General features: G+C 40.6%; 3 protein-coding genes and 1 long non-coding RNA gene across 5 annotated transcripts; 2 read left to right on the top strand and 2 right to left on the bottom strand.

Annotated features, from left to right (window-relative positions):
* Positions 1 to 1,032: 1,032 nt before the first annotated feature.
* CHEK2 (checkpoint kinase 2) lies at positions 1,033 to 13,073 on the bottom strand. The gene is made up of 15 exons (XM_063416114.1): positions 12,961 to 13,073; positions 11,435 to 11,689; positions 10,804 to 10,928; positions 10,405 to 10,552; positions 9,570 to 9,660; positions 8,518 to 8,626; positions 7,468 to 7,521; positions 6,981 to 7,042; positions 6,407 to 6,506; positions 5,838 to 5,924; positions 4,977 to 5,140; positions 4,651 to 4,766; positions 3,264 to 3,349; positions 1,859 to 1,939; positions 1,033 to 1,264 (listed from the first exon to the last, which is right to left on the bottom strand). Exons 2-15 carry the CDS (start codon positions 11,682 to 11,684, stop codon positions 1,169 to 1,171), a joined length of 1,569 nt encoding a protein of 522 aa, XP_063272184.1. The 5' UTR covers positions 11,685 to 11,689; positions 12,961 to 13,073; the 3' UTR covers positions 1,033 to 1,168.
* LOC134560279 (uncharacterized) lies at positions 1,186 to 5,038 on the top strand. Its single transcript, XR_010082701.1, has 3 exons — positions 1,186 to 1,302; positions 2,264 to 2,307; positions 4,902 to 5,038. It is a non-coding gene; the product is annotated as an uncharacterized LOC134560279 (long non-coding RNA).
* HSCB (HscB mitochondrial iron-sulfur cluster cochaperone) lies at positions 13,035 to 16,300 on the top strand. Its single transcript, XM_063416119.1, has 6 exons — positions 13,035 to 13,269; positions 13,335 to 13,431; positions 13,816 to 13,905; positions 14,381 to 14,525; positions 14,969 to 15,016; positions 16,138 to 16,300. The coding sequence occupies exons 1-6, from the start codon at positions 13,073 to 13,075 to the stop codon at positions 16,227 to 16,229; spliced, it is 669 nt and encodes a 222-aa protein (XP_063272189.1). The 5' UTR covers positions 13,035 to 13,072; the 3' UTR covers positions 16,230 to 16,300.
* Positions 16,301 to 16,825: 525 nt separating this feature from the next.
* Positions 16,826 to 27,481, bottom strand: LOC134560274 (solute carrier family 2, facilitated glucose transporter member 11-like). 2 transcript variants are annotated; one of them, XM_063416112.1, is made up of 13 exons: positions 27,287 to 27,481; positions 26,913 to 26,983; positions 24,881 to 24,979; positions 23,177 to 23,337; positions 22,323 to 22,447; positions 21,949 to 22,078; positions 21,301 to 21,449; positions 20,273 to 20,460; positions 19,654 to 19,764; positions 19,445 to 19,546; positions 18,844 to 18,919; positions 18,536 to 18,663; positions 16,826 to 17,633 (listed from the first exon to the last, which is right to left on the bottom strand). In XM_063416112.1, exons 2-13 carry the CDS (start codon positions 26,964 to 26,966, stop codon positions 17,415 to 17,417), a joined length of 1,542 nt encoding a protein of 513 aa, XP_063272182.1. In that variant the 5' UTR covers positions 26,967 to 26,983; positions 27,287 to 27,481; the 3' UTR covers positions 16,826 to 17,414. The 2 variants fall into 2 exon arrangements, with proteins under 2 accessions (XP_063272182.1, XP_063272183.1); XM_063416113.1 differs by lacking the exon at positions 26,913 to 26,983 and having other exon boundaries at positions 27,287 to 27,472.
* Between the last annotated feature and the right edge of the window lie 104 nt (positions 27,482 to 27,585).

Consider the following 27,585-nt stretch of genomic DNA (forward strand, 5'->3'; position numbering starts at 1 on the left):
AGGATGTGCCATTGACAGATTTGCACCAAATGGGCACATCCCCAAGGACAGACACCTTTATCACCCCAGTGTGCCTGAAATGGACTGGAACCAGTGGCATTGTTTCCATCCAGATGCCTTGGGATGTTTCTCTATCCAATCCATTAAGAAAGGTATCAGTGTACAAGAATCAGCATTTTATCATTAACATTGGTCCATTTCAAATATATCAAAACACAAAATCTTTGCAATGGGCACATATAGGATATGTGACTCTTGAATATATTAATTCTTACCTGACATGGGTTTATTCCATAATGCATTAGGTTTTATTCTTTACAAATCAACTTAGAGCAGATGCCTTTAACCAGAAGATATATGTTGGAGAACAGTTACTAAACTGTTCTTTCACTTGGTAATGATATTAATAAACCTTTAGTAAGAGGCACACAGTTCAAAATTTTCACCTAACAAGCACACAAGTTCTTCTCTCTCAGTTCAACTCCTAGTTCTTCCCTGAGAGGAATTTATAGATCTTCATTTCATCTCTTGTTATGATGTTTCCTACTACTCATCCCTCCTCTGGGAAATAAACACAGTACACACCTTAAAAACACCATGCAGATGGCAATGGTTGCTTTGGAAGCCCATCCCAGTGCACAATGCTGTGAATCTGCCAGTCCAGCAATTACTGTGGAGCTTCACCCAAAGCCCAGAGCACCTCAAGCTCCATCAGAAGTTTTACATCTGAACTGAACAGTCCAAGTGTCCTCAGAAGTCTGGGGGCAGCATTGTGTCAGGTAATGCTCTGTCTCGGGCAAAAGTTCAGCAAGTTTAGCATTCCTTCTTCATCTGCTAGGACTAAGCATTATTTCCATGCCTAACCTAGAAATTGGGAAAGAAGAAACAGATAATGCAGGTGGGGATGAAGCTAGCCTAAAAAATGGTTAGTAACTTAGTTCAGGAGTTTTCTGATACTTCCCTTGAGTCAGACAGCTGGATGGACTATAACATCACTGATTGTGCAGATTCTCATGCATGCACAGCAGTCACTTCAGTCTTACAAAGTCATTTTTATTTGGAAATTATACATCTTCAACCGTTTCTTCCATTATTAAGATTGTTCTTAATAAAAAATTCTGCTTCCCATAAAAAAGCTGTCATTAACAAAGTCATTTTCTCTTCCTTTTCACCTCATTTTCTGAAAGGACGTAGAAGGAACGGCACACTTGGCAGAGCCACATTCCTCCTCATTTTCATGGGGACGCTTTCTTGTCGTGGTTGGCTGGAAGAAAAACACAGAGGATGGCTCCAGGAAAGCAGGTGAGGCAGAGCCTGACTGTTCTGCTTGCTCCACAACTACAGGTATTGGACAGTGTGACCAGAAAAGCAGCATGACTAACCCATGTTTCCCTCCCAAGATCCATCTAATTACACTTGATGGTTCTCATGTAAGACATTGCTCCCAGCTTGAAACAGCTCCTGGTCACAGTTTTCCTAATTAGCATCTGGTGATGAATGGCACAATGGCATCCTAACCTTGCACCAGCATCAGAACTTTTACTGGAATACTAAACATTAGTGATTTGAATCCATTAAAAAAAAAAAACCCATACATTCAAAGATTTTATTCTAAATATAGGAATAATCCTTCAAAGCCTAGATAAGTGTTTCTCTACATTTAAACAAAATGTTGACAAAGCATGGAAATCCACTGCTGCTCTTCAGGAAGCAGAAGTAACCAGCAGGCTGCTACATACAGCCCAAGGATACATTTTCCTAAAGTCTCAAAATTAACTGATTTTCTTATTGAAGATTACTTCAAAATCTAGTTTATTTGTGCATCAAATATTAAACTTCAAATATCTACTGCACATACCATTTTTGACGTTTCTGGTGGGTCCATATTGGTACGTGTCTGAGCAAGCAGCTGTTGAAATGTAGTTTTCATATCCTCATCCTGCAAAAAAGACCCAGCATGTGAAGAAGGATATAGAATAGTTAAGAGAAAAGCAAAGATTGGGAAATTCAAAGAGAAGTGAATGGGACATTCACTGCTAGAGACAAGTAGAAATAAAGGTCATTGAGCACCTAAGGATTTCAGCTGTTTTAACTGAATTTTCTTAGGTGAAGGCAGTGGAGAGGGTCCTTTCCCTAAGCAATGGAGTATTGCAGTGTCTCTTTTTTTTTTTTTTAATTTAACTGCTCTTAAGTGCTACAAAAAGGCTTTGACCTGAATATCCATTTAATTTTACATAGAATTTTGACTTGTTTTTTTTTCCAGTGTCACCTGATTTGATTTTGGCTACATATGAATTGATGGACCAGGTAAGAAATATTTTTCCATTTACGTAACTAAGACCTGCATTTTTTCTTCAGCATGCAATCAAACCAATCTTGTGCCATTCAAAAGACTTCAGTGCAGATTTCAGAGGCAGAAACAGCAATTAATTGTATGTGTGGCTTTAAGAAATGTTTTATTAAGTAAATACAGGTAAGACATTTCCACTGAGCAGTACTTGGGTTTACACAGCTCAACAAGTTTCAAAGTTACAGATTGAAACAAAGAATGGAGTAAACAATTTGTTTTGAAAACACTAATTTGAAAGCACTACTAGTTTAAATGAATCTACAGAACATGCTTACTTTTAGTATCTGAAACTTTCCCTAGTGTCCCCAAAATCATCAGAGGGCTAACAGGCATCAGAGGGCTAACAGGTCACAGAGAGAGAATGTGTTTTTTCCTGCTGACTTGTAAAGTCGATACTTCCAGACAACACAAGAGGGAGAAAGGAGCCAAAAATTAAGAAAAAGCCACCTAAAGACTATCCCTCTCAAATCTCATTAGACTGTAACAGTAGGCAGGGAAACCATCACTTCCTACTCAGAGGCCTCCCAAACCAGAAACACTTATTTCACACAGCAGAGTGAAAACAAAGTAGTATTCTGGATGCTTGCCAGAAACAAACTCTGCACTGCCTGCCCACAGAAACATCTGAGGAAATGGGGCTCTGTTACAATGCTCAAAAGGAGAGGTCCATCCTACCAGAACCACAGTCAGACTCTAAAAAACACATCTTGATCCTCACATGAGAAAGAGTTCTGCAAAGAGGTGTCTCAGAAAGGATGCAGAAGCTGCTTATTGTGTTGAAAGAGGGTATTCAGGAGAGTGCTCCATGCTGCTTTTGCAGTCTCTCTACAACGACTAAATCATTGAAAACACAAGACATCACCAAGTTATATCCCCTGAACAATTCAGCTTTCAGATAAAACTCAATTCCTACCTGAAGCCAAGGATGCTCTAAGGCTTCCTCTGTGGTGAGACGTTTGCCTGGATCCACCACTAACAGCTTCTTCACAAGATCCAGAGCTAAGATAAGAAAATGAGCTGGTTGGCATTTGAGCAATACATTCATTACCTGAAATATGCCTACACCAAAACTACATGTGACAATGTGCTTTATACCCCTTCAGAACCATGCACAAAAGTTTCTATTTTTTCCTCTGTGCCTGGGCAGGGCTGCAGACTGCAACCATCTTTCCTTCACATGCAGACAACTCAACACTTCTCAGTATGCCAGAATTACCCCTAGATATATTTAGCATCTATACAATTTGTGTTCTGAGCATGCACAAGAGGCTCAGCACTTCCCTAAAAGCTTCAGTATCACTTGGAAAAGCAAAGGCAGCTTAATTTATCCTGGTTTACAGTGTCTTGGAAAGCAGATTATCCATCTGGGAAGGTGGGAAAGAAGAGACGGGACATACACATGTATGCTAAACATAATCTCAAACTTTCATCTTCTTAGGAAGCTGCTTAGTAGATATTGTGAAAAATATGGCATTTACGTTGTATTTTATTACTCTAAATCTCCCATAAAGGAATTTCAGCAAGATTTACTCCTCATCTGATCATTCTGAATACATAGTATATACGTAGGACTATGGAAATTATGTTAAAATTGTACATTCCCATGAATGTCTGACTTATCATTGAATAAGCTTCAAACTATTCAGGAAGGAGTTATATTTGATAAGTTTATTAGACAAAGGATAACCACATCATTTATTAGAAACTCCTCTGCACATACAAAGAAATGTCCAAGGTAAATACTACAATTATTTTGTGCACATAAAATGAAAAATTAAAAGCACTGAGACAGTAATTATCTTTTTAGTTTGGTATGAAAAAACTCTGTTTCACAGATTACTTCACTTACAGTGGGACAAACATAATAGATGATTCCTCAAATGTGACTGACACTTCCAGCTCAAAGACTAGCACCATGAAAGGACTCTCTTGGAACATTTGTTTTTTTGGAATTCTAACTGATATTCCTTAATTCCTGGTATTTTTGGTTCAACACTTGAAGAATCTTTAGGCAAAGTCAGAAGAAAAAGTGAAAAGAGGAGAAAGAGATCTATGTGCCCACAAACCCTATACTTGTGTGGTTAATTATGCTAAATACTACTAAGAAACCTCTTCAATTATAAAGTATGGGCTTTTTCTAATGCTTTAACTACAAACTCAAAAAAAAAATTTAATATATTACTTCAAAAACTAAACATATTGACACACAATATGCCATGCAGCTGAAAGGAGGATAAAGGAAAACAAAAACTACAAGAAAAGAGGTAGCTATTTTACTACCCACTGTGCTGGAGTCATACCCATGCCTGACACGTGCTTCCATTCTTTTGCAATGAACGTGTATTTTCCACGAGTGATTTGATCTTTCAGAGAGAGTTGAGTATTTTGCTCATTGAATGGTGGATATCCACACAAGCTGTGTAAGAGAAAACAAATAACACTGAGTTTGTCATAGCAAATGAAACACTGAAATCACACATTTTAAGGCATCTGCTATGGTAGTGTTTTTATATGTGTAGAGTTTTAAAAGCTCTTTCACTTCCTCATACAGACACTGAAGTTGCCAAGTCTCAAGCCATGAATGTCAAAGACTGCCCAGTGAAGGTACATCTACACAATATCTTACCATACAAAAAGAATAACTCCTAAACTCCAGCAGTCCACAGCTCGGCTGTATCCAGCAGTCCCAAGTGAATTTAGAACCTCAGGAGCAAGATACATGGGAGTACCACATAAAGTTTTCATAAGAGAAGCTTCTCCAAGAATCTTGGATTGTCCAAAATCTGTAATCTCGTATTTAAAAATGGTAACACCACATTACATATTAGGATGGACTGTACTAGAACACATCATATTGTAGACATACATCAGGAGGTAGAACTAAATTTCTTCCTTCCAAGCCAGTTCCAGTACATGACTATGAATAGAAGTCACCCCAAACATTATTAAGTGAGAATGGGAGAGGAGGAAGAGGGAGCAATATGACAAAGGGTCACACTTTACACTAGCAAAAAGTACTCTCAGGTTTGGATATAAGTGGACAACCACAGAATAAAGGTATTGTAGCCTATTAGAACAGCTTATGTGAAAAATAAGCATTTTAGCATGCCAATATATGCAATGCTTTCTTTGGGAAAAAAACCAAAAAAACAACACAGAAGAAAATCCACAACCCTAATTCCCCCCAAAACAACAACAAAAATATCCCTGTCACTACACAGCCTGGACATTTGTGGGAATGCTGTCTGTTAGATTATATTGGGAAAAAAAAAAAGAGATTTGAAATTACATATGCAGTGTATGGGTTGAAATATCCATAAAAGTAATATTACAATTATGAAAAAAAAAAATCTACGTTTTAAGTTACTTCATGGTTTGTATGATTAGTTCCATAATATCTTTTTGGCTATGTTTAATGAAATATCAAGAAGAATGTGAAGGAACACTCCCAAATTTCTCCATTGACAAGAAATGTAAGTTTCTTTACCTTTATAAGACATATCTCTTCAGAAGATGAAAGTAGCACATTTTCTGGCTTTAGATCTCGGTGTATAATTCCATTGTCATGAAGATACTAAATACATACAGATGGGCAATTAAGGAAAAACAGACTATTAACTTGTTTTAAAATGTAAGCTTTTCAATTTTTCTCATGGCAATGGCAGAATAACTGAAATGTCTGAGTAAGAGGCAAGCATGCATTTAAAGCTCCCTAACAGATGAGTCTCCCTTAAAAAAACAAAGCAAAATGAAAACAAAAAAACCACCCCAAAATAAAGAAAAAAACCCCTTCACACCAAAACACCATCACAAACAAAGAAATGAAAAACCACCTTAGAAATCATTATGCTTCAAATGTCAAATCTCAATACAAGCACAGAGTGCAGACCCAAGCTCTGTGTCACCTGCAGGAATTCTGCTTTTCTGTCCTCTGGTTGTCAAAACCAACTTGTTAAGAATGCTGTGCTGATTGCTTGCATGGGTTTCAGCAATGACAAGTGACAGAAAAACTCGTCTTACTGACTTTTCTTTCTGGTAGAATTCACAATTCTGTACCTTTACTGCCAGCAACATCTGATAAAAGTACAACTTGCAGATATCTTCTCTCATCTTGACTGGCCTTGACACTCTGTCATACAGTTCTCCTCCTTCCATCCTAAAACAAATGCAGGTTAACAAGACAGCATATAAATTCCAAAAAATTCATCTTATTAGACAAGACTAAGAACAAAACATTTGGCTATTCTGGCTACAGAGAAGAAATATATTTCTGAATATGAGTGAGCAACATCCTAAACACAGCACATGCATGGCTGAGTTAAGGTCAATCTCTTGAGTCTTCACTGGGAGTTGTTCCATGATTTTTGATCAGCCCCCTCTTACAAGCTCAAAAAAAAAAAAAAACAGCAGCAATCCATAACAGCAGCAGAGCAAATATCCAAGCTCTGAGTGCCCACAAAGCCTAGAAGGAAGATTTCTCTTGGTTATCCCAGCTCCTAATCTTACAAAGGTTTCAGAGAACAGTGGAGGCCAACAAAAGGAGAAAAATAAAACAAGCAAAACCTCCACAGTTCATTGTAGCTATGAAAAAAAATTATTTTATGCATTTACTTTCAAACAGGTTACTTACAGTTCCAAAACAATGTAGTAATCCTCTGCTTCAAAGAAATTCTTAATCTTGATTAAGCAAGGCTAACAGAAAAGGGAAGACAGAGACACACAAAATAGAATCATTTGTAAAAATTAATCCTGAAGTTCTTATGTCAGTATTTCAAACCAGGTGACACAAACTAAAACTTAACACAAGTGACTTGAGAGCACCCCAGGCTTAGGGTGTGCCCTCAGCGTTTTAAGGCTAAAACTTCTTTTGTGATGTTTCTTCCCAAATTATATCTCACTTATCCAAAGCTTTAAAAATCTCAAATCTGCTAGGATATAATATACTTAAAAGAAGAAAAAAAGACCCATTCAATAATTTACAAAGAAAATTATACACCTCCTTTAACATATTTCTAAATGGTTAAAATTACTCTCTAGTTACTACACTGAGGTTAGTAAACTAAACAATTACATACAGGAGGGAGCAAAAAATAATAAAAATGTACAGTAATACTCACATGATCTATTTTCTTCAAAATTTCAATTTCTGTATTGATATTTAAAGCTGGGTTCTATTAAAAGAATCAAATACCATATTGGGTAAGACAGAGCTGTTCTGGAATAAGACATATGAGAAATAAGAGACAGTACCAGAAAAGACATCATTTCATGCCTTTTACTACGGTAAGTGACCATAATACACAATTTTTTTTGCATAAAATGATCAGGTGCCTTCAGTGAATTAAATAAACAGAGTGCTGTCACTATCTGGAGTGTGATAGTGCTCCAGACATGTAATTTCACTGCAGGTTAGAAATCCCCAACTAATTTCCAAATTTAAAAAAAAAAAAGGTCCTTGTTGCTTATATATTTGTATTGTGTTTAAATAGCTTTTCTCCCTCCAAGATGCTTTTTGCAGATGGGCCTAAAATTTCATGCTACTCTCTCCTATTTTGCAAGATAACAAAAAGAGATTTTCTAATCTGTGGCTTAGGCTCAACTAATGAAATCAACTCAGCAGGGTTTTATTTTGCTCTTCTTCCAGTCCAGATAAATAATCTTGGAACACACAACCCATCCACAACATTCCAGATATAATCCTGTGTCTGTTTCGTAGAATGCCATGTATCAGTAGTTATAATTCTCAACAGCCTCTTGAGCCAGTTTTTCTTTGTTCCTCTCCAAATTCTGGCTTCTGCCATTAGACACATGAACAGCCCTTCCCTAAAGGCTTCATACAATTCTCTTAAAATGTATTATTATGGGGAATTCAACAAAATTACCTTAGTTGGTACATTTTTGTCAAGACTGCTAGTTGTGATGTGTCTCCCTGATGCATTTTAGGACATAAACCAAACCCTACAAGACTCCACACCATCCCTTACATACATCCCATTAACAGTCCTAAAAACAAGCGTTTCCTACAGAATTCTGTACATCATAAAAGATCCAAAAGCATTTTGAAATTAAATACGGAAGACATTAGGTAAGAAAATCCTCATTTAAAGGTAGCTGAGGAGTTAGAGAAGTTATCAAATATTCCAAGACAGACAGACAAAAATACTCACTGCGTCACTCAGGCCACTTGCCACAAACTTCCTTTTATTGATGATTTTCACTGCCACTTTGTTACAGGTGCCCTTCTCAAAGGCCAGTTTGACTTCTCCACAGGCGCCACTGAAACAAGAGCACAGCTCTGTCAAAAATCTGTGTGCAAATGAAAGAATCATTTGGAGCTGGCTGCTTTCTGACTTTCTGAAAAAGGCACATTGCCTGTTCTGAGGAAGTATTCAACAGTTTGAAAATCTACAGGAAACATTAAAGAGTTATAAGATTTATTTAAATAGAAAGTGTTCTCAAGGGCCATTCATTCAAAGCTGCAGGAGTCAATATGCAGAGCAGCAACTCTGTACCCAAAGTGCTGGCAGATAGGAAGGACAAGATCTGTCAACATTTCCTTCATGCAAAGGCATTCAGGAGAACTTAGGAAGAGTTCTCTTAATGCTGGACTGCATAAATCTGAGGAAAAATATAACAATACTTATGTTTTTACTGAATAGCAATTATATTACAGAAAGAAATTCTTCAGTTTTCCACTTGGATTTATTTCTACTTAATTATTCACCTCCAAATTCTTCACTGACCAACTGTTTCCTAAAGAGAAAAAACAGCCCCTCTTAAAGTAGTCTCTCTTTTTTCCTGAACAATTCTTTCTCTTTTTGTCTGAAGGCCTCAACAGTGATATTTTAGGAAGCTGTATTCTTACATAAAGCACTTCTTTCTACTTCCAATAACTATGAGTACATTAATATACAAACTTTAAAAACTCATTAAGAATTTATAGACTTCATTCTTTTCTACAGAAAAAAAACAACCCAACCAAACAAACCCTGGTTTTTGCAATTAGTGGTAGGTTACAAACTCCAAACCAATTAGAGAGACAAAGCAAAAATTCCTGTTTAAATTGTTGTAAAGAACATGTTTGCTCACATGTTATCATTATTTTTTCCTTTTTTCTTCTAAAACAGCAGCTTAATTAATACTGGTAATAATTCCAGCACAAGATACTGATAATGATAATGAAGTTAACCCTTTCTACTGAGGAAAGAGGGATGCTTACCTTCCCAAAGTCCTTGACATGATATATTTCTCTCTGAATTCTTTAGGAAACATCATCTGATCATCCACCGTAAGATCAGAAAATACAAACACTGGGAAGACAAGTGGAGATCATTTTCCTATTATTAAGTTTAAAATTTTTATTATAACAAACACCTATGTTTTGCGAGCTTTTATGGTTGACAATATAACAGAGAAAATACTGCCTGCTAGAGGAAAAACTAAATATATGCTATAAATTAAAGCAGCTATGGGTTAGCAAGGTGATCTTACTGCTGAAAAATTACATTTTGGGATTAAATTCATAACTGTCTTTAACTAATTAACTGCATTTAAGGACAAAAGGAGCAAAAGTTTCAATGTCCCAGTAGAGATCAAAGAGAAGTAATAATCAAGAAGACAGCATCTTGGTGGAAAAACAAAGAAACAAAAGCCCAGCCCTGGTTATTTTTAAGAGGATTTTCAATTTATTATGCAGCATCTGATTAGGTATCGGGGTTTTTTCAACTTTTCTTAAATAGTCTGTTCCCCCTGTTCCCACCATCATATACACAGCTACTGAAGCCCAAAAGTGTTTCAAAACCAGGAAAATATCTATAAAAGTTTATACTCTAGTAAAGTTTTATCTGATGCAGATTTTTTTAAATTTTCTTTTTCATTTTTTTCCTAGGGTTGACAGGGACATGGATAATTTTTGTGTGAGTAAAACTAAAACACCTATTAATGAGCTGTGCTCATGAAGCAGCTCAGCTCCCAAGAAACATACTCAAATCAATGCAGAAACAACCTCTTGGTCAACACAGGAAAAAATCTACTGGAGTTAAAGCACATTTTACCCTTATTGGTCTGTATAGACAATGCAATTTCAGAGTTATGTGTCAGTGGAAGCCTCCTCCCTTTTCCAACGAGCTGTCTGTTAACAAATGTCCCATTTGCACTGTGGTCTTCAATGTAGGCAACAAAGGAATTCTTTGGTCCCATTTCCTTAAAGACAAAAAAAAATGGGGAAGATGAGAGTAAAGAAGAAATGACTTTACAATAAAGACATGATACACTAGAAATTTACTATTGTTGACTCAAGAAACGAGACTGAGTTTATTTCATACCATATGAATGGGGCATTGCCAAAAGTCCTGTTACCCTGAAGATATTGTGATTTCTTTAGGATCTCTGCCTCAAAGTCTGTTTTTGAATTATGCCAAAATAGAGGGACAGTTAACATTTTTGGCACTTACCCTGAAAATTCGGAAGTGTTTCTTACTATAGTTTTGGTAGAAGCCAGTCTCAGACAATCCTAGCTTAGAAAAACTGTAATCACAGCTTTTGTCTCTCCCAAACCAGTATTGCTCATTCACACAGTCTGCAGAGGAGGGGAAAGTAGAGCAGAGAGAGAACACAACATTGCAGGAAGTTAATAATATGGCATTACAGAATGATTCCAAATGGTAATGAATACAGTAACAAAGACAAGATTCTTCCCATAGAATCAAGTTTTTCTTAACTCATGCAAAGCACCACACCTTGTCAAATCCTTTCATAAATTTCCCTCTTTAGCAGTGGAAATTTTCAGTTCATCTTCAGCAACATATAACTAAATAAAATTAATTATAATTTTTTTTAATTAAGCATGTAACAAAGAACATGAACACCCCAGAATTTCTCTAAGTCTATGGAAGCTGAGCATCCGAGTAGTCAGTGTAAACACTGGGATGTAGTATGGAATAAAACATTACAGCAAGAAGTTGCATACCTAAGTTTGCTTGTACCTAATTTGAAAGTGAAAAGACACTGCTCTTCAGCAAGCTGCTCAGAACTTTTCTGAGATCCTACGAAGAAACCAAGAGGTTTATTACAGTATGCACATACCACAGTTGCTGAAACCTTTTGCAAGGGCAAAGAGTCGACCCCAAGGCTGAGGAGCCAGCTCTTCAGATTCCTGATCCTCAGGGATGGAGGGAAGCTCCTGAGTGGGAACAGTGTCCAAGGAACTGAGGGTCCCAGAACTCGAGGAAGACTGGCTAGTGCTCTGTGAGCCACTGGACGAGGAGCTGGTGCCACTCTGTGTCTGCTGGCCACTCTGAGACTGCTGTGTATCACTTCCAGTCTCTCGAGACATGTTGGCTTCAAAGAAAATGTTGAAAAAAACTGCAATTACTACAGCAAAGTAAAACTGGCAAACACTCACAGACTGCACTATTAATGCCCAAGTCCATTCTCAGGCTCAAAGAAGTAAAACTTCCAACCAAAGCCTGCATGTCTGGGTTTTACATAAATTCCCAGGAATTCTGCACACTAGGATGGTTTTCCTTTTAAAAGACAACGCGGAGCGGCCTCTGCTGGTTCTGAAGCAGAACTAATCCTTATTCCCGGCTGGCTCCCGAGGACCCAGCGCTCACATTGGGTCACAAAGCACGGGCTGCGCTCTGACAGAGCATCCCCGCACGGAGCCAGCACGGCTGCGCCCCCAACACGGAGAGAAAAACTAAAGGAGTAGGAACTGTAAAATGACACACGTCTTCTTGAAAGCGCCCGAGAGATTTATCACACCTGTGCACAACAAATGAACTGCCAGATTCAGGCACTCACCACAGCGCTGGCAGCTGTTGGCACAGCCAGGGGCAAGAAACAGCGTCTCCCTGCCCCAGGAAATTCACAGCCTGTGGTGCCTCCTTCTGCATTTAAATGCTGCACCAGCCAGCCCAGCCCTAGAACCCGCTTCCTCCAACACATCAGTGCTCATCGGGGCTCCGGGAACATCCACGAGCCTGCCAACCTCGCCACCTGTACGTCGTGTTTTCAGCCGGCTGCTATACAGTTTAATGTATACTTCTCCTTATCGGTTTGCTACATTTCATTATGAGACACAAAACCACAGCAGCTCCCAAGTCCCTCCCACGTCCCGTTTGTTACAGGTGTTTACAAACACAGGCGAGCCGGGGCTCTGCCGGCAGAGAGGACAGAACCACGGAAAACACAGAGTGCAACCGCTTCCCCGGCATGGTCCCCTGGTTCCACATGCACCCGGCTGTGGAACCCCGCTAGGGGCGGTGACTGCACCTCTGACCTGGGCAGCCCTTTCCATAAGGGAATTTTCCCTCGTATCCAACCTAAACCTCCCTCTAAACGCTCGGACGGCGGGGCCGGGCCACCAGCGGCCGCCTCGCACCGTGCGGAGCGGCGGGGCCGAGCCCAGGGGCGGCACTGCCGGGAGCCCGTGCACGCAGTGCCCGGCACGGCCCGGCAGAGCGCTGCTGCCCCAGGACCGGCACCGGCACCAGCGGCCCTGCCGTCCGCACTGAGGCTCCATCCCGGGAGAAGCAGCGGGGAGCAGCCTGTGGCGGCCCGGGGCAGGGGAGGGAGCGGGGAAGGGCCGAAGCGGGACCCGAACTCACGGCTGGCGGGGCTCGCGCCGTCGGGCCGGGGCCGCCGTGCGCGCCGCGCGCGCGCCCCGAGCGCGGCCAATGAGCGGGCGGCCCGCGCGGGGGCCGCCGGGAGCGGGGCGCGATGCGGGCGGCGCTGCGGGCGCGGCTCGGGTGGGCGCGCCGGGCGCTCCGCGGGGCCGCGCTGGGCCGCGCCCCGGGACCGCCGTGCTGGAGCTGCGGCGCCGCGCTCCCCGGCGGCGATGGGCCGCGCTTCTGCCCCGGCTGCCAGGCTCTGCAGCCGCCGGCGCCGCGGCCTGACCTTTTCCGCCTGATGGACTGGTGAGTGTGGGCGGGGCGGCCGCGGGCCCGGCCGGCCGCGGGTGTAACCGCCTTGTGTCCCGCAGTGAGCGCTCCTTTCGCATCGACGCACAGCAGCTGCAGCGGCGCTTCTGGAGCCTGCAGGGCGCCGTCCACCCCGACCGCTTCGGCCAGAGGCCGCCGGTGAGCGCCGGGCCGGGCGGGGGAGCCGGGCCGGGAGGGGCCCGCGGGGCTCGGTGACCGCCGGAGGAGCTCGTCCTTAGCCTTGGGCTGCGTGGCGGGGCCGCAGTGTCGAGTCCCCCCCTCTCTCCCGCTCGGGGAGCGAGGGGAGTCGCCTGTGTTTGTCTTTCGGTGCTCAGAAGAGACTCTGCCATGGAGTTGCGGTGGAGGCGGGCGCTGAGGGGCCGCTGTGATTCGTCGGGCCTCAGCTGAGTGCAGTGACCCAGCTCCACAGAGCCTGCTCGGTTTCACACCCGCACCGGCGTGGGGACGCCGCTGTTCCGCATGTAACAAAGCGTACTTTACCACTTGTTAATTAGCTTCCAATTATTTGCCGTCCATTTGCAGAAAGAGCGGTACTACTCTGAGCAACACTCTTCCCTGATCAACAAGGCCTACCAGACCCTGCTGAACCCTCTGAGCCGAGGCCTCTATCTAGTAAGGTCTCCCTTAGGTATTGCAGTGTTCTGTAAATAACCCTGGGGGCTGGTGCTGCTGTTAGGGATCGCACCTTCCATTCAGTTCCTAATGTGCTAATTTGCATTCCTCTGAAGAGGATCGCCACAGATTAAAGGGAGAACAGAACCAAGATTGTCCAAAATGTAATCACCTTACTATCTCATTTGCTATTCAACTTACACTAATTTGTTTTTATGTCACACGTAGTGTTTGGCCATGGCTGCTTATGCAGAATTTCAGTCTGGCCCATGGCAATCTTCTTTATGTTTTTTTGGCTTTGGGTAACTGCTGATTTTTATGGTCAGCCTATGTATGGAGTTAATTTTCAGACTGACTCTATGCACTGTAGATGAATCTGAGTATGCCCCACGAAGAGACTTAATATTAAAGAAAATAATTCCCATTGAAATAGATGTGGGAATATTTATTTTCAAATTCCCATTTCCTCTGCTAGCTGGAGCTGAGTGGAGTGGAGCCAGCACAAGAGACAGACAGTGATGCAGACTCAGCGTTCCTTATGGAAATCATGGACATTAATGAGAAATTAGCAGAGCTCAAAAATGAGAATAACCTTGAAGAAATTGAAACTTTAATTAAAGGTAGGTTATGATTTGAGGAACTTGTACAGAACTAATGTACTGAATCTTGTGTAATACAAGAGGCAGAAAGCTTTTAATTGTTTTGGTGTATTTCTTGTAATGTCTTCAATTTGTGATAGTCTGGAATTAACTCTCTGCAAAAGTTTCTGCCCTGTGCCCTCCTCTTCCAATGTAAAACTGATACACAAAAAAATAAGTTAAATTGCTGGGAAATTAGTGACCATTGGTGTGCATTGGAACTCCTGTCAGTATACCTGTTTAAGCAAAGAAATACATGTTTGAAATGATAATTAAAACAACATTGACAGCAGTATTATGAAAATCTCGCTTGGCTCCCAAAGGCTGAAACTAGTAATGAACTTTCCCACCACAGGCACTCAGAATGCAGTGGTATAAAATATCCTAAGTATAACAAAAAGTAAATGAAATAATTTGTTTTGCAGTTAAACAAGAAGAACTGACCAGAGAGGTGACTGCAGCATTTGAAAGAGGTACCTGTTTTTATGAAGTTTTTAGCTGCCATACATACCTGTCAAATGCTAAAAGCTCCACATTCTCTTGCTGGCAAATATTTCCTGAGCTATGGAACAGAAATAGTGCATTAACAAGGGTTCTTTGTTAGGTATTTAGAATAAGTACTTCTAAACTGACATTCCTGCTGATTTGGGCAATTCAGTGCCTCACATTAGAAACAAAGTTCAGTACAAAAGTTCCATTCATCTTGCATCTAAATAATCATTTTGACTGGGAATGTAGATGCTAAGAAATTGTGAGTTTCCCAGAATACTGGGAAGGACAGACTTCATCTTAGGTGTATTCTGAAGTTCCACACTTGAATTTGGAGATGTTGTTCTGCAGTCCTGGAGCTGCAGCAGAGCAGTGAGTGCTGTTCTTTGCAGTGAAAGCCACAGGAGCTGTGTGGCAAGTAAAGGCCTGTTCAGCCCAAGGTTTTGGGGACTTCCTGTGCAATAATCAACAGAACTTTATTCTACAAGCTTGAAGCATTCCTGAGCTTCTGAAGCTGGGGAGAAACCTTTGTAGATCTGTGCCCAGTCCAGGTGTGTGGAACTGTAAACATGGAAGCAGTGCTGGCTGGGCCTGCCTGTGAGGAGTTACATTCTGTTACTCTGTGCCGTGAGGAGGACTCTGTTGCATTTGTCTGTAGGTCACAAACCACCCTCCCCTTTAACTGAGGAGAAATTGTTTCAATATCAGTTTTGGAATTGGCATTATCCAGACCAGATTCCTCCCCATTTGCATTTTTCAGTTATGTTAGTTGGTCTATTTATACACATATAAAACAAACAAAAACATTTGTCTTTCCTAGTGTGTAGATATCAATACTGCAGCCATTTTACAGAAGTCATTAAAGGGTACTCACGCACATTTCTTTTCCAAATTGTTCATTGTTACGTGTTTTGTGGAACATTTGAGTTGAGATGTTCCCAAACCATCTGAGATGAAAACATAGGCAGCATGGTTTTAATAATGTCTGGGTCCTTGCAGCTCACAACTCTTGGTACTAAAACAGGTGCTGTCACTGAAATCTTGAGATTCATTTTGAGAATTCACCTCTCCCTCTGCCAACTAGTGATGTTTTATTTCATTTCAGATGATCTTCAAGAAGCCAAGAAGCTGCTAGCAAAAATGAAGTATTTTGCAAACTTAGAGGATAAACTAAAGGCTAAGAAGATCCCTTCCTGATGTTGCCTCCTTTGCTATTAAGAGTCAGTGTTATTTTCAATTAAACAGATGGTTTTGTTATCAAAATCAGACCAATGGTGTTTGTTTCCTATACTTCCATTAAAAGCTATAATTCTGAGAGGAGGAAGATAAATGTGACAGAAATCTCATGCTTGCTGCAGCACTTCAGTAACAGATGGCCTTTGGCAATGCTTACAGCAGGAAAAGCTGTACTGAGTGAGGTGGGCCACTGTCCTGGCAGTGGCAGGTATGGAAACAAATGTCAGAGAGGCATAAAAACACCAGAGGTGAGAATTCCTGCTTCCTAACACGTGAAGAATTTATTTTAAGTTGAGAAAGAGTCCAGGAAAAAATACTGGAGAGGGGGCAGAAGGCTCATTCAGCATGTCCTACAGGCTCCCTGTACTTTAAAGGTAAAAAGTAATTAATTCCTGTCATCTGTCCTCTCTGCTGCTTCGTGGTTTTTGGTATGTAGATCTCAGTCTGATGGGAACTAACCTCCAAACCTAGAAGCTGTTTTACCCTGTTACATAGTTTTAAATGTTAAGATGCTAGGTTAGGGGAAAAAATACACCAGATTGAAACCCCAGGAACTCTTTTATCAGGATACAAGTTTTTATTACAAATACCAGTAACTCAGAGAGGTGCTGTACTTCTGGTGTACAGTACAGTAGTAGGACTGGATGAGAAATGTCTTTAAGGCTTTCAAAGTTACATAATTGGAAAAACAAACTAAATACCCAATTTCTACATAAACCGGAATATTTCAAATATTCTCAGCAGTTTTTGTGTGGGTTTTAACAAGAACTCAGAATGTTACACTCAGCAAAGTATTTGGATGCTCCCAATGACCCAAACTCAAGACAGGGCTTTGAAATGCAAAAAGTGTCACTGAATTTTCTGCAGAAATCTGCCAGAGGGGCTCACTGAACGTCCTCCCTGGCATTTCTGCATCCTTACAGCACCAGGTTACAGCTAAACATCAAGTTTTCTGTGCATAATGAAATATGTTAATAGTATTTCAGCAATACACATTTTAACAGCATTTCAGCAATACTAACTTGCCTTTAGTTATACTTCCTCTAAATACACAGGAAGATTTAATAAGCCACTTGATCATGTATTGTACTCCTAATTTAGAAGACTATGTTATAATTCTCATGCAGTTCTGTTGCAATTGTGAAATTACGCAGAAATCTTTAAAAGTTCATCTTGAAGTTGTCTTCTTTCATAAAGCTCCGTTTCCTTTTTCCTGGCACTTCTTCCAAAATTAAGCTTATGAAATTCTTTTTTGATTTCCAGAAAAGACTTGTTTTTTGTCTCAGGAATTATGAGGAAGATGAAAGCAGCAACAAAGAAGCACTCCAGTAAGAACACCACAAAACAATACTGCTTCAATCCATTCTGAAAAGAAATGTGATTGCAACTTATTTCAAATGTAATAGTAGGTTTGAGAAAATAAGCTTTTTGCTTCCATTCACGCTTAACATTGCTGCTCAGATGTTTTTTAAAAAGAGTCATTCAGTCTATTCTTAACTTTAGAATTTTGGTTTTTACATAAAAGACTGTCAAGTGCTGTGCAATTATTGGGTAGACTTATTTCAAAAATAAGGTCAGTCAAATGTCACAATCTAGGGAGAAGACAACATTTGCTACTTAGCTGTCACATACTTTATATAATTTAAGTTTTAATGAATGTTTATATTTTCAATGCTGTACGTTAAAAATCCAACTGTCTTACTGAGAAGCAGAGCTCAACTGTGAAGAAAGGACAGGCAGATCCACATACCCTGATGCATGCTGTTCCTGTGGGTTTTCTGTCAGGAACATGTGCTAAAACTAAAAACACAAAGCTGGAGATGGAAGCCTGCCTTGCCTTTCCTAATAATCTGCTTACAGAACTCTCTGTCAGTTCAGCCAGTTCTCAGAGATGTGACACACTGGCCACAGGTACCACCTCAAAGTTACTTTGCCATAAAAGCACAAGGCACTATTAAAAATGTTTTATCTAAATCTCAGTATCTGATTAAGCTTTTCGGCTTTTGACACCTGCTCTGTTTTTTTCATCTGAATATGAACATTGCCCTCCACTGCATTCCTTTTACTTTTCATTTACCATGTTATATTGGGGCTTGTGATGTGTAAAAAAAAATTTTAAGAGGGACTGGATCTAGTTAAACTCATTTGAGGGGCAGTGTGCATCCTGGTCAAGTGTCAATGATATATACCAGTGTATATAATAGAATACAAGCAATGGGATGGAACCTGGGAGCAGATGAAATGGGAATTGTGCTGTGCATACTCACCACTATGAAGGGAAAGAGCATTCCAACTGTGAAGAAACTAATCCAGCTCACAGTGCCTGCAATCATGTAGGCAGCAGGACGTGAGGACTGCACAAATAACTCAGCTGTCAGGGTGTTTGTTATGCCACCTGGGGATGGTTCACAAACAACAGAGAGAATTGTGCTAAATGTCCATTTGAGGTATTTCCAATGCAGCTGCCCCAGAAGTGTGCATGGTAAGCCTCAGCTGTGCTGCAAAGGGTTCCTGTCTCTGTGACAGCCCAGCCCTCCCAGACCTCCCATCACTCACACACGTTCCTGTGCCATACCTGGGCCCAGCCCAAAGCTCAGGATGAAGGCAAATACACACGTCATGCTCATGTAAGGCACCCAGGAGTACAGCTCCTGAAACAGGAGACAAGGAGAAAGTTTAGTTCAGATTTGGACAATCCAGTTTTAAAGTCTGGCTTAACAGTTATGTTTCCTTTTGTATTTTATTTCAACTAAGACCAGCAGTCTTTCATGACTCTTTTACAGCTAATTTATTTAACAGTTCTGCTTCAGAGAAATTAAATAGTGTTCATTTAATAATGTTTTACTAAATTGTATCATATAATTTTGTAATCATAGTGTGGGCTATAAGGGACTTCAAAGCTCATCCCATTCCACCCCTGGCCATGGGCAGGGACATTTCCACTATCCCAGGTTGCTCCAAGCTCTGTCCAACCTGGCCTTGGGCACTGCCAGGGATGGGGCAGCCACAGCTTCTCTGGGCACCCTGTGCCAGGGCCTCAGCACCCTCACAGGGAAGAATTTCTTCCTAATATCCAATCTACCCCTACCCTCAGTTTGAACCCATTCCCCCTTGTGTCTCTACGTGCCCTTTCCACTCCTCAGTCACATCCTGTAAGAGGAACGAGTCCTTTGCACCTGGTAAGTCAGAGAGAAGGTCAGGACAGTGCACCAGAGCGTCATGAGGAGATAACCCCCAATGATAAGGGATCTTCTTCCCACATAGTCTATCAGCAAACCCTGTGGATAAGATACAATCTTCTGTTAATATCCTGATCTCATTTTTACCAGTATTCAAGAAGAATCGTTACTCTTTGTACTGGGAGGTAGAACAAACTGCTCCTTACACAGGAGAGGGCTGTGAGACATTCACAAACTCCAGTGCCGAGTGTCACATACGGGATTTTTTCTGCCAAGATCCCAGCTTGTTCAAAAACATAAGTTGCATAGAAATAAATCTAAAACAGAAAAAAGAAACCCAAAAACAAACAATGAGGTTTTTCTGGTTTTAAAACATTGTCTGGAAACAGTCATGTTTGTTCTAAACATACAGATGAGTGTATTTTATATTATGAGTTACTAATTCAACAGAAGCAGCAATAACAATCTGTTAAATTCATGTCTAATTAAACATACTGCTATCATAAAAGCCAATAGGATTATTCAACTTACTCAATATGCTTTATATTCTTAAACCACTGGGATAAGCTCATCCACCTTTATTTACTTTTTCAGAGGAATGGTTTTCAGAGGAAGTATCAAGTCATTCTTTAAAAAAGTTTGCATACCAGAAACACAGAAATGAGAAAAAATGAAAAAGAAACACCAAAATAATGCAAGGACACTCCTTCCCACTTATCCCATTTATCTGAGCTTTTCTATGTGGATCCTTTGTGTTAATAAATGGTTGAAAAACAGGTGGAAATGAAATAATTATTTAAGCTGTTTGTTCTTATGAACTCTTACAGCATTAATGCCACTGAGCTGTTGGCCCATTGTCATGACAATGACAGTGATGAGCTGCCATCTCACACCACGGTCAGTGAATAACTGCCAGGGCTTCTTGGGTTTCTCCCCAGCCAAGGCAAAACGTTCCCTCTGGATGTCTTCCATCTCCCTTCGATACTCTGAGGAACCATGAAATCGTTTCAAAGCTACAAATAGAAAAAAAATCATTTACATTTATCTATTAACCACAACTCCTGGGAAATCATCTCTTTCCATAATGACCTGGCTTTTGCTAGGATATGAAAAATTTGACTTGCTTGTTCCTTGCTGTTTTTTCAACATTTTTTGCTGTGGTGGATTTGGAGAACTCTGTGGGATTTCTTTGCTTCTTTTTAGAGGAATATCTGACCATGAAATATTCACCAGGCAAAATATTTTGTATCTGAACCTCAGACCTTCAAACAGTCTTTTCCTTAAAGGACACTCTTACCAGTTTGAAGTGTTTTGCTTAAATTCTAAGCAGATATTGAGTCCTTCATTATGGCCCTGACTTTATTGTTGCCAGTGGGATGCAGTTAGTGAGCTGGAACAAAGACAGAAAATCCTTCTCCTAAGGCAATATTATCAGAAGTCATTTGGATCCCAGACTAAAATCTTTACAAATAGTTCTAAAGAACATACAGCATCAGTTCCTTTAAAATCTTCATGATTAAATATATCTCAAGTGACAATTTGTCTTCTTAAGGCCAACAGTAGGGGTTTTGATGATCCTGATAATGAACTTTCCACTAAGAGTAGTCAGCTTGAAGCTCCAGTCAATGAACTTTCATTTGAACCAGGATAATAAAGTTTTGTTCATAACCCATTATAGGCTCCTGAGCTATACAATCCCTTCTTCTATATAAGCTCACTGAAGGAAAAACATGGGCCAAAAAACACTGGATGATACAACTGTGCTGTGTGGATAAAGATAAAAGGAGAATCTGGAGCCAAATATATTCTTTGTACCCTTCTGGAGAACAGGAAGGAAAGATGCTGGATATTACCTTTGGCACAGCTTAGCTCATCACCTCTGTCAATAAGAAGATATCTGGGGCTTTCAGGAAACCATGGAAGGAATAAAAGTTGGGCTAATGCTGGAACACAGCTGCTTGACAGCAACAGAGGCCAATGCTTTTCTCCACCTAATAACTCTCTGTGAAAAATGTGGAAAAAGAAGGCAAAGAAATATAATAATTAGCTACTGGTTACTATTTAGTGCAGTCTCTGCTCTTGGAACTTTTAAGTTTCAGCTGGATGAAGGCCTGAGCAACTTCCTCTGATCACACAGAGGACAAGAGCAGTGCTGTGATACAGAAACGTGAGTCCTTTGCTCTCAAGTCCTGTCTTGCCAACATCCACTGTCTCCAGCAAGAAACTGGCAGAAAACATGGACTGAGCTCAATGTGGCTGCTGCTTTACTGGTGCTGTTCTGGTGACCCATCTAATCTGACACCATTTCCCTGAGGAGACAGCACTGATGGCTGGCACTTGTAGGAATAAGGGGACTCAAGCAGGGTTTTCTTCTTCCAGGGGGACTTTGTGTGAATTCTAATGTTCAGTGGCACAAGGTGTGTTCTGCAATGAGCTGTAGGAAATTGGAATTCTTTACACAGGAATAATAAAAAACAGGAAAAAAAAAGAGCATTTCTTACCTCAAACCAATTATTTGTCCTGTCAGAATTCCCCCAGTCAGAAAGATGGAAGTCCCCATGGCCAAGCCACCTCTTAGGTGTTTTGGGGCAAACTCCCCAATATAAAGAGGCTGCACACAGAGCCCAATACCTGCAAGTAAATGGAAAAAACATTTTTCTATCAATAGAAATTGCTTTGCAAAGAGTTACTAAACTAAAACACATGTGCAATGGGATTTCATTAATTCCATATTCATTTAGTTGCCTTCAGATTCCAAGCTAAACTATAGGACATTTTTGTCATAAACATGTATCATAAAACCTAAAGGATCAGAAGTAACAATAATTTATCATTCACCACTGTTTATTGATAGTAGGAATAAGAAATCATTCACCTGAATTTATGCCAATCAAAAACCTTCCAGCAATCAGTAACTCAAACAATCCTGTAGGAAAACTGATCCCCATTAAAATGGAGGCTAGTATTGCTATAACATTATTCATCAAAAGAGCTCCTTTCCTAAAGAGGAGGAACAAAATAATAATAATAATAATAATAATAATAATAATAATAATAATAATAATAATAATAATAATAATAATAATAATAATAATAATAATAATACAGAAAAAACCAAAAACTGATTCAAACAAACAAAAAACCCCTCAAAACTGAAAACAACCCACTCTAACCAGACATAAAGGAAATCTGTAATAATGTGGGGTTTTAAAGTTTTCCTTTCTGATGAATTGATGGGGGGGAAATGGACCTTATACTGAAAAACATGCTATTCCCTGGAAACCCAGATATCTGATACAATTGCTATGTTTTTAAAAATGTCTAAACATAAGAATAATGCATAAATATGACACAAATGCCTGACAAGATAGGAGTGGGGCTTCTTTATTTACACAAATTAAGTGCAACAGATGAAGCAGCATGTCCTTCCTGGCACAAGGGCTGCAAATGTGTCAGGGGGGAAATCATGTTTCCAACACACTCTGTGTGCATTCTCCTACTCAGATTTCAGTAAATGTAATGCAAAAACTAAGTCAAAGGTCATAATTCAGGGCTCATCTTGGAAAGTCACATTGAAATAAACTGTAAAATTCTACTAGAAAACTCAGGTTTAAAGTGAAAAAACATGTATAGGTACCCAAGGTACTCTTTTCTCCCACTCTTTTTTCATTTATTTACTTTCCATTCCAGTGGGAAGGTAGGAAAAGCAAACATGCTGCTGCAACTGACCTGCCCAGCCGTATGGCCATGCTGCCTCCAATCAGGGCTCCACACAGGCCTCCAAGGGAAAAGATAGAAGCAATGACAGACCAAAGAAAAGTCAGCAAATCTGCATTTAATTCCTTGTGGTAGCGACTGCTCCAGGTCTCGTTTAAGAACTTGTGTATATGCTGCAGTAAAAAAGAGAGATGGATGTGTAGCATTTTATACAGCCCTACACACAGCACTACAAATAACTTGCACCCCAATCCTGAGAATCCGTTCTGGGAGTTAATTCTGAGAGATATCATCTGACTGGCAGAATCTTCCTTGACCACAGGGAAGACCCTGTGTTTCCTACTCCCCACACACCTCAGAGGCTGCTGAGCAGCTCTGCTCTGTGCCCTGCCTCGGGTGCTGCAGCAGAGGACAAACACAACCCTGACAGGCACTGCCACGAGAGCTCTGAGGCCCTTCAGAACAAGGAGGGGAACAGGGTGGATGCTTGGCCCTGCTGTTTTTAGGAACATCTCAGAGCACAGAAGTCTGTGTTAAATTACTGTCAGGGGGCTCATTCTGACACTTGATCTAAATTTCCCTGCCTTAGTGTAATCCAAAAAGTCATAGTAAATTCCCTTTTTCAACTCTAATAATACCCCATCTTTCTTACAGTATTCATGTGTCAGAACTTTTAAGCTGTTATTCCACATGCTTGGTTTTGTAAAATTTGCCTTTAGAAACTCTTGAACTGGCATGTATCTGTAACCACAGGCTCCTGTTCTTCGCCTGCAAACAAAGACTACAGAAGAATAAACTTCTTGGACTCTCTCTGTTCCCAGCATATGACATGTTCTTTTACAAACAACTTCTTTTAAGCTTTGTAAAAAGCATACAGCATTGAACAAAATTCAATCTTCACAGTTTCCCAAGCAAATAAATCAGCTGATAGCAAAAATTGATACCCATCATTTCACAAGATCATTTGCTCAGATCCTTGAGTCATGCACAAAATATGCAGAATCCTGGGGGCCACAGCAAAGAACGCTCAAGTAACAAGTAAGTGCAAATACCTACAAGTTACTCAGCCACTACACATGCAACATTTTAATTCCCTAAGAAGATTTTTTCAGTAATCTGCCTTATGATGGACACTTGTAAATACTAACTATCATTTCTCCCTGTCATCCAATGATAGAAAGAACGGGAATGGCTCAAAGCTGTGTCAGGGGAAGTTTAAACTTGACATTTGGAGAAATAGTGCTGATATCCTGTAGAAAGGGTGGTCAAGCAGAAGAACAGGATTCCTAGACAAGTGGTCAATGCTCCAAGGGCATTTGGACAATGCTGTCAGTAACATGCTTTAACTTTTGGTCAGCCCTGACATGGTCAGGTATTTGGACTTGATGGTCATTGTAGGTCCCTTCCAACTGAAAATGTTCTGGTCTATTCTACCCTTAGTGTTCTGGGCTATTTTAGTTACTGAAAAATATATTACTTACTCTAATAATAAAGGTATTTATGTGGCCTATTTGGCACTTTTGTCTGGCACAGAATACCTCTGATGGGAGGTACTCACAAACAAATGCACATGAAACCACGTGGCAAATGAACAAGATTGCTTCATTTGAGAGGAAAACTGCTTCAGTTCCCACTGCAATCACAGCAAAAGCACATTTGGCCTCTTGGCCGAGTTCAGAAAGGAAACAGCCCAGTGAACAAAAGATGAGCTTTTACCTGGGTGGGTGCATTGATAATAGAGACGTTATAGCCATACTGAAAGGTCCCTCCAATTCCAACAGCACAAACAGCCAGGAGCAGCGTCCAGCTGGGGAGCTGGGGAACAAAGCAAAGTCATGGGCATGAAAAGAGAGAGGATCTTGAGCCTACACACATGTAATATCTAAAAGAAAATTATGGTGAAATACATCATGTATTTAGTTTGGAGCAGTGAAAGTATTTAAAAAACCACCTGAACTCCTGAACACCTATAGCAGGAGAAGCATTTCAGGCTGGCTTTGGCCCTGATCATTAACAGCCTTTAGAAATACCACAATTACAAATCTCCAGACTAAGTGTAGGTAACAAAACCATTACAGCTGTTATTAGAAACTGAGTAAATGCTTTTTGCATAAGCCACACTGCTCACAATGTCTGTTTATGTTTGGTGTTAGAGACTGACTCAGTATAAGAATTAACCAAATCTCAATTTCTGTGAGTCACATTTTAACCAAGATCTCAGAAATAACAATATTTTATTTTGCCCTAAACAATATTTTAAGTCCCTAAAATGATTACTCGATGTCAAGTTGGCAAGTGCAAAGCCTTAGTACCTCAATCACAATAATTTGTTCACTGGCAATAATATTAAATTTAAAGTTTAATGGCATTTTGGCATGTATTTTTTAAATTTTTCAATATCCATTACCTAGTTACATTCTCAAATCAGTATTTACAAACTGAAATTCATAGAGTCACAAATTCACAGGTTTTAAGGTCAACACAAGCTACTACTGTGATACATTCAAATCTCAATAATCTAACTGGTCATAAAAAAGACTTTGGATGAGGCCCCATGGCAAGAGATCTCCAGAGATTTACAAAGTGTTTGATATTCCCATATGGTGCTCTCTAAGTCTAATTTTTACTGAATATGATCATACTAAAACTAACATCCAGTTCAAATGTCTAGAAAACCTTTTCTTTTAAATTAGGTCCTAATTTTATCTCATAGTATCTTATTGACTAACTTCAGCTGGACACAATGTCTCCTATATTAAAGGCACTTCAGTGATCAAATTTCCCCTTCTTTCATAATAAAGGCTGTACATATTTCTTTTAATAAACTTGTACTCCCTGAATTCCTCATTGTAAGGTATGTAGATTAATGCTTCATCATTCTCATTCTTGGTCCAGTTCCCAGAAATGCTGAGTTATTCCACATACTGTACTGTATTCTGAAAGAGCTGTATCCTTCCTAAAGATAATTCATCAAAATTTACTTCCTTCCTTCAGGACTGAAATTTGCAAGTTGAAATTGATCTTATTAAATTAAAATCCAATTAACATTTCTTTATGGTTTCCAAGAATAAGAAGTGTTTCTCTGGATGTCAACCAAAGCAATGAATCAAGAATAGTAAGTAAAGGCTGCAGTGAGTATGGAAGAAAAAAATGAAACCTGATGTGGTAAATACTTGCACTGCACACTCAGACCCATATATTAACTAAGTACTGTAAACCTATTTTGTGTGTCTTATGGATACAACCTGGAATCCAGAAGGGGCACAAAATAAACAAATTACCCCAAGTTATGAACATACATCATGTAACTTAGGTTTTGTTCTGACAGATCTTTTGTTCTTCCTGCCCAAATCAGCTGGGCTCGTGACACTGGCATGCTGTCTCACATTGGAAATTGTGCCCTGGTTTCTTTGAGAGAGCACAAATAACAGCCACATGTGTTCTGTCAGCTACTGAACTCCTGATAGTTTATAAGGGCATTCACCTCATCTCAGAAACACAACACAAACAAAATTCAGTTTGTATTCAATGTAAAAGATGAGAATCAGAAAGCTGCTTTTACAGCTTCTGCTTTCTAACTCAGCCAGGTGTCCAAGGACAGCACAAAACTTTAGGAGTCGAATCACTTAATGTATTTCTATTTAAAAGCTAACATGAAATACCTGCACATTTCACATCTGTACATCATTTCTAAAACTACAAACTCCCTGCAGGATCCACCTTCAGAGGCCAGGATGGTTCTGCTTACCTTGCAGGGCGAGCTAGACCCTCTGAGCAGGGGCTGGTGCTCCATTCTGAGCATGGGCTGAATTAGATTTCCTTTGCAAAATTTAATAAACTACGTTACAGGGGGGAAAAATGTGCCAAAGAAGTTACTAAAATATTAAGACACGGCTTTGCTTTTGCTGTTTTTGTTTTGTTTTGGGGGTTTTTTTCCCCGCCCATTGGGACTCTCCTCAGAGTGACAGTTTTTTGTGACAGGGATGTCCAACTTCGATAAAGCCTCACAGCACCTCAGGGAGCTCTCCCGCCTCTTACACCGTGTACCACACGCACTGTCCCTCTCTAACCCCGCGCAGACCCCGCAGCCCCCCGCCGCTAAGGACAAGGACGGGCGATTACCGTGTGCCGGGGCGCCATCCCTCCCTCCTGCCGCCCGGAGCTCAGCCCCGCTCCGCTCGCCACCTCCCCTGAGCTCCTCAGCTGACCGGGATTTGGCTGCCGGACCGTGCCCGCCCCGCTGCGGGGATTAGGCCACGGACAAGCGAGGGGCTGTCCCGGCCCTCCTCAGAGACCCCCCCGTGGCCGTGAGGGCGCTGCGGAGCCCTCACGGCCACGGCCGGGCCCCGCTCCCGGACCGCGCCTCCCGCAGCAGGCGGGACTACAACTCCCGCAGGTCGCACAGCACCCGGGACTACAAC

This window comes from Prinia subflava, chromosome 19 (assembly GCF_021018805.1).
Source record: "Prinia subflava isolate CZ2003 ecotype Zambia chromosome 19, Cam_Psub_1.2, whole genome shotgun sequence".
Taxonomy (NCBI): domain Eukaryota; kingdom Metazoa; phylum Chordata; class Aves; order Passeriformes; family Cisticolidae; genus Prinia; species Prinia subflava.

Excerpts from the sequence above, each read along its gene's own strand:
- CHEK2 (XM_063416114.1), bottom strand. The coding sequence starts at position 11,684 with ATGTCTCGAGAGACTGGAAGTGATACACAGCAGTCTCAGAGTGGCCAG. Across the intron at positions 10,929-11,434 it reads AAAAGGTTTCAGCAACTGTG|ACTGTGTGAATGAGCAATAC; the intron begins GTATGTGCATAC and ends CCTCCTCTGCAG. Across the intron at positions 7,043-7,467 it reads TTTTGAAGAAAATAGATCAT|CCTTGCTTAATCAAGATTAA; the intron begins GTGAGTATTACT and ends CTTTTCTGTTAG.
- HSCB (XM_063416119.1), top strand. The coding sequence starts at position 13,073 with ATGCGGGCGGCGCTGCGGGCGCGGCTCGGGTGGGCGCGCCGGGCGCTC. Across the intron at positions 14,526-14,968 it reads AATTGAAACTTTAATTAAAG|TTAAACAAGAAGAACTGACC; the intron begins GTAGGTTATGAT and ends TTTGTTTTGCAG. Across the intron at positions 15,017-16,137 it reads GACTGCAGCATTTGAAAGAG|ATGATCTTCAAGAAGCCAAG; the intron begins GTACCTGTTTTT and ends ATTTCATTTCAG.
- LOC134560274 (XM_063416112.1), bottom strand. The coding sequence starts at position 26,966 with ATGCTCAGAATGGAGCACCAGCCCCTGCTCAGAGGGTCTAGCTCGCCC. Across the intron at positions 22,448-23,176 it reads ATGGCCATACGGCTGGGCAG|GAAAGGAGCTCTTTTGATGA; the intron begins GTCAGTTGCAGC and ends CCTCCTCTTTAG. Across the intron at positions 19,547-19,653 it reads GTCTCACAGCCCTCTCCTGT|GGTTTGCTGATAGACTATGT; the intron begins GTAAGGAGCAGT and ends TCTTATCCACAG.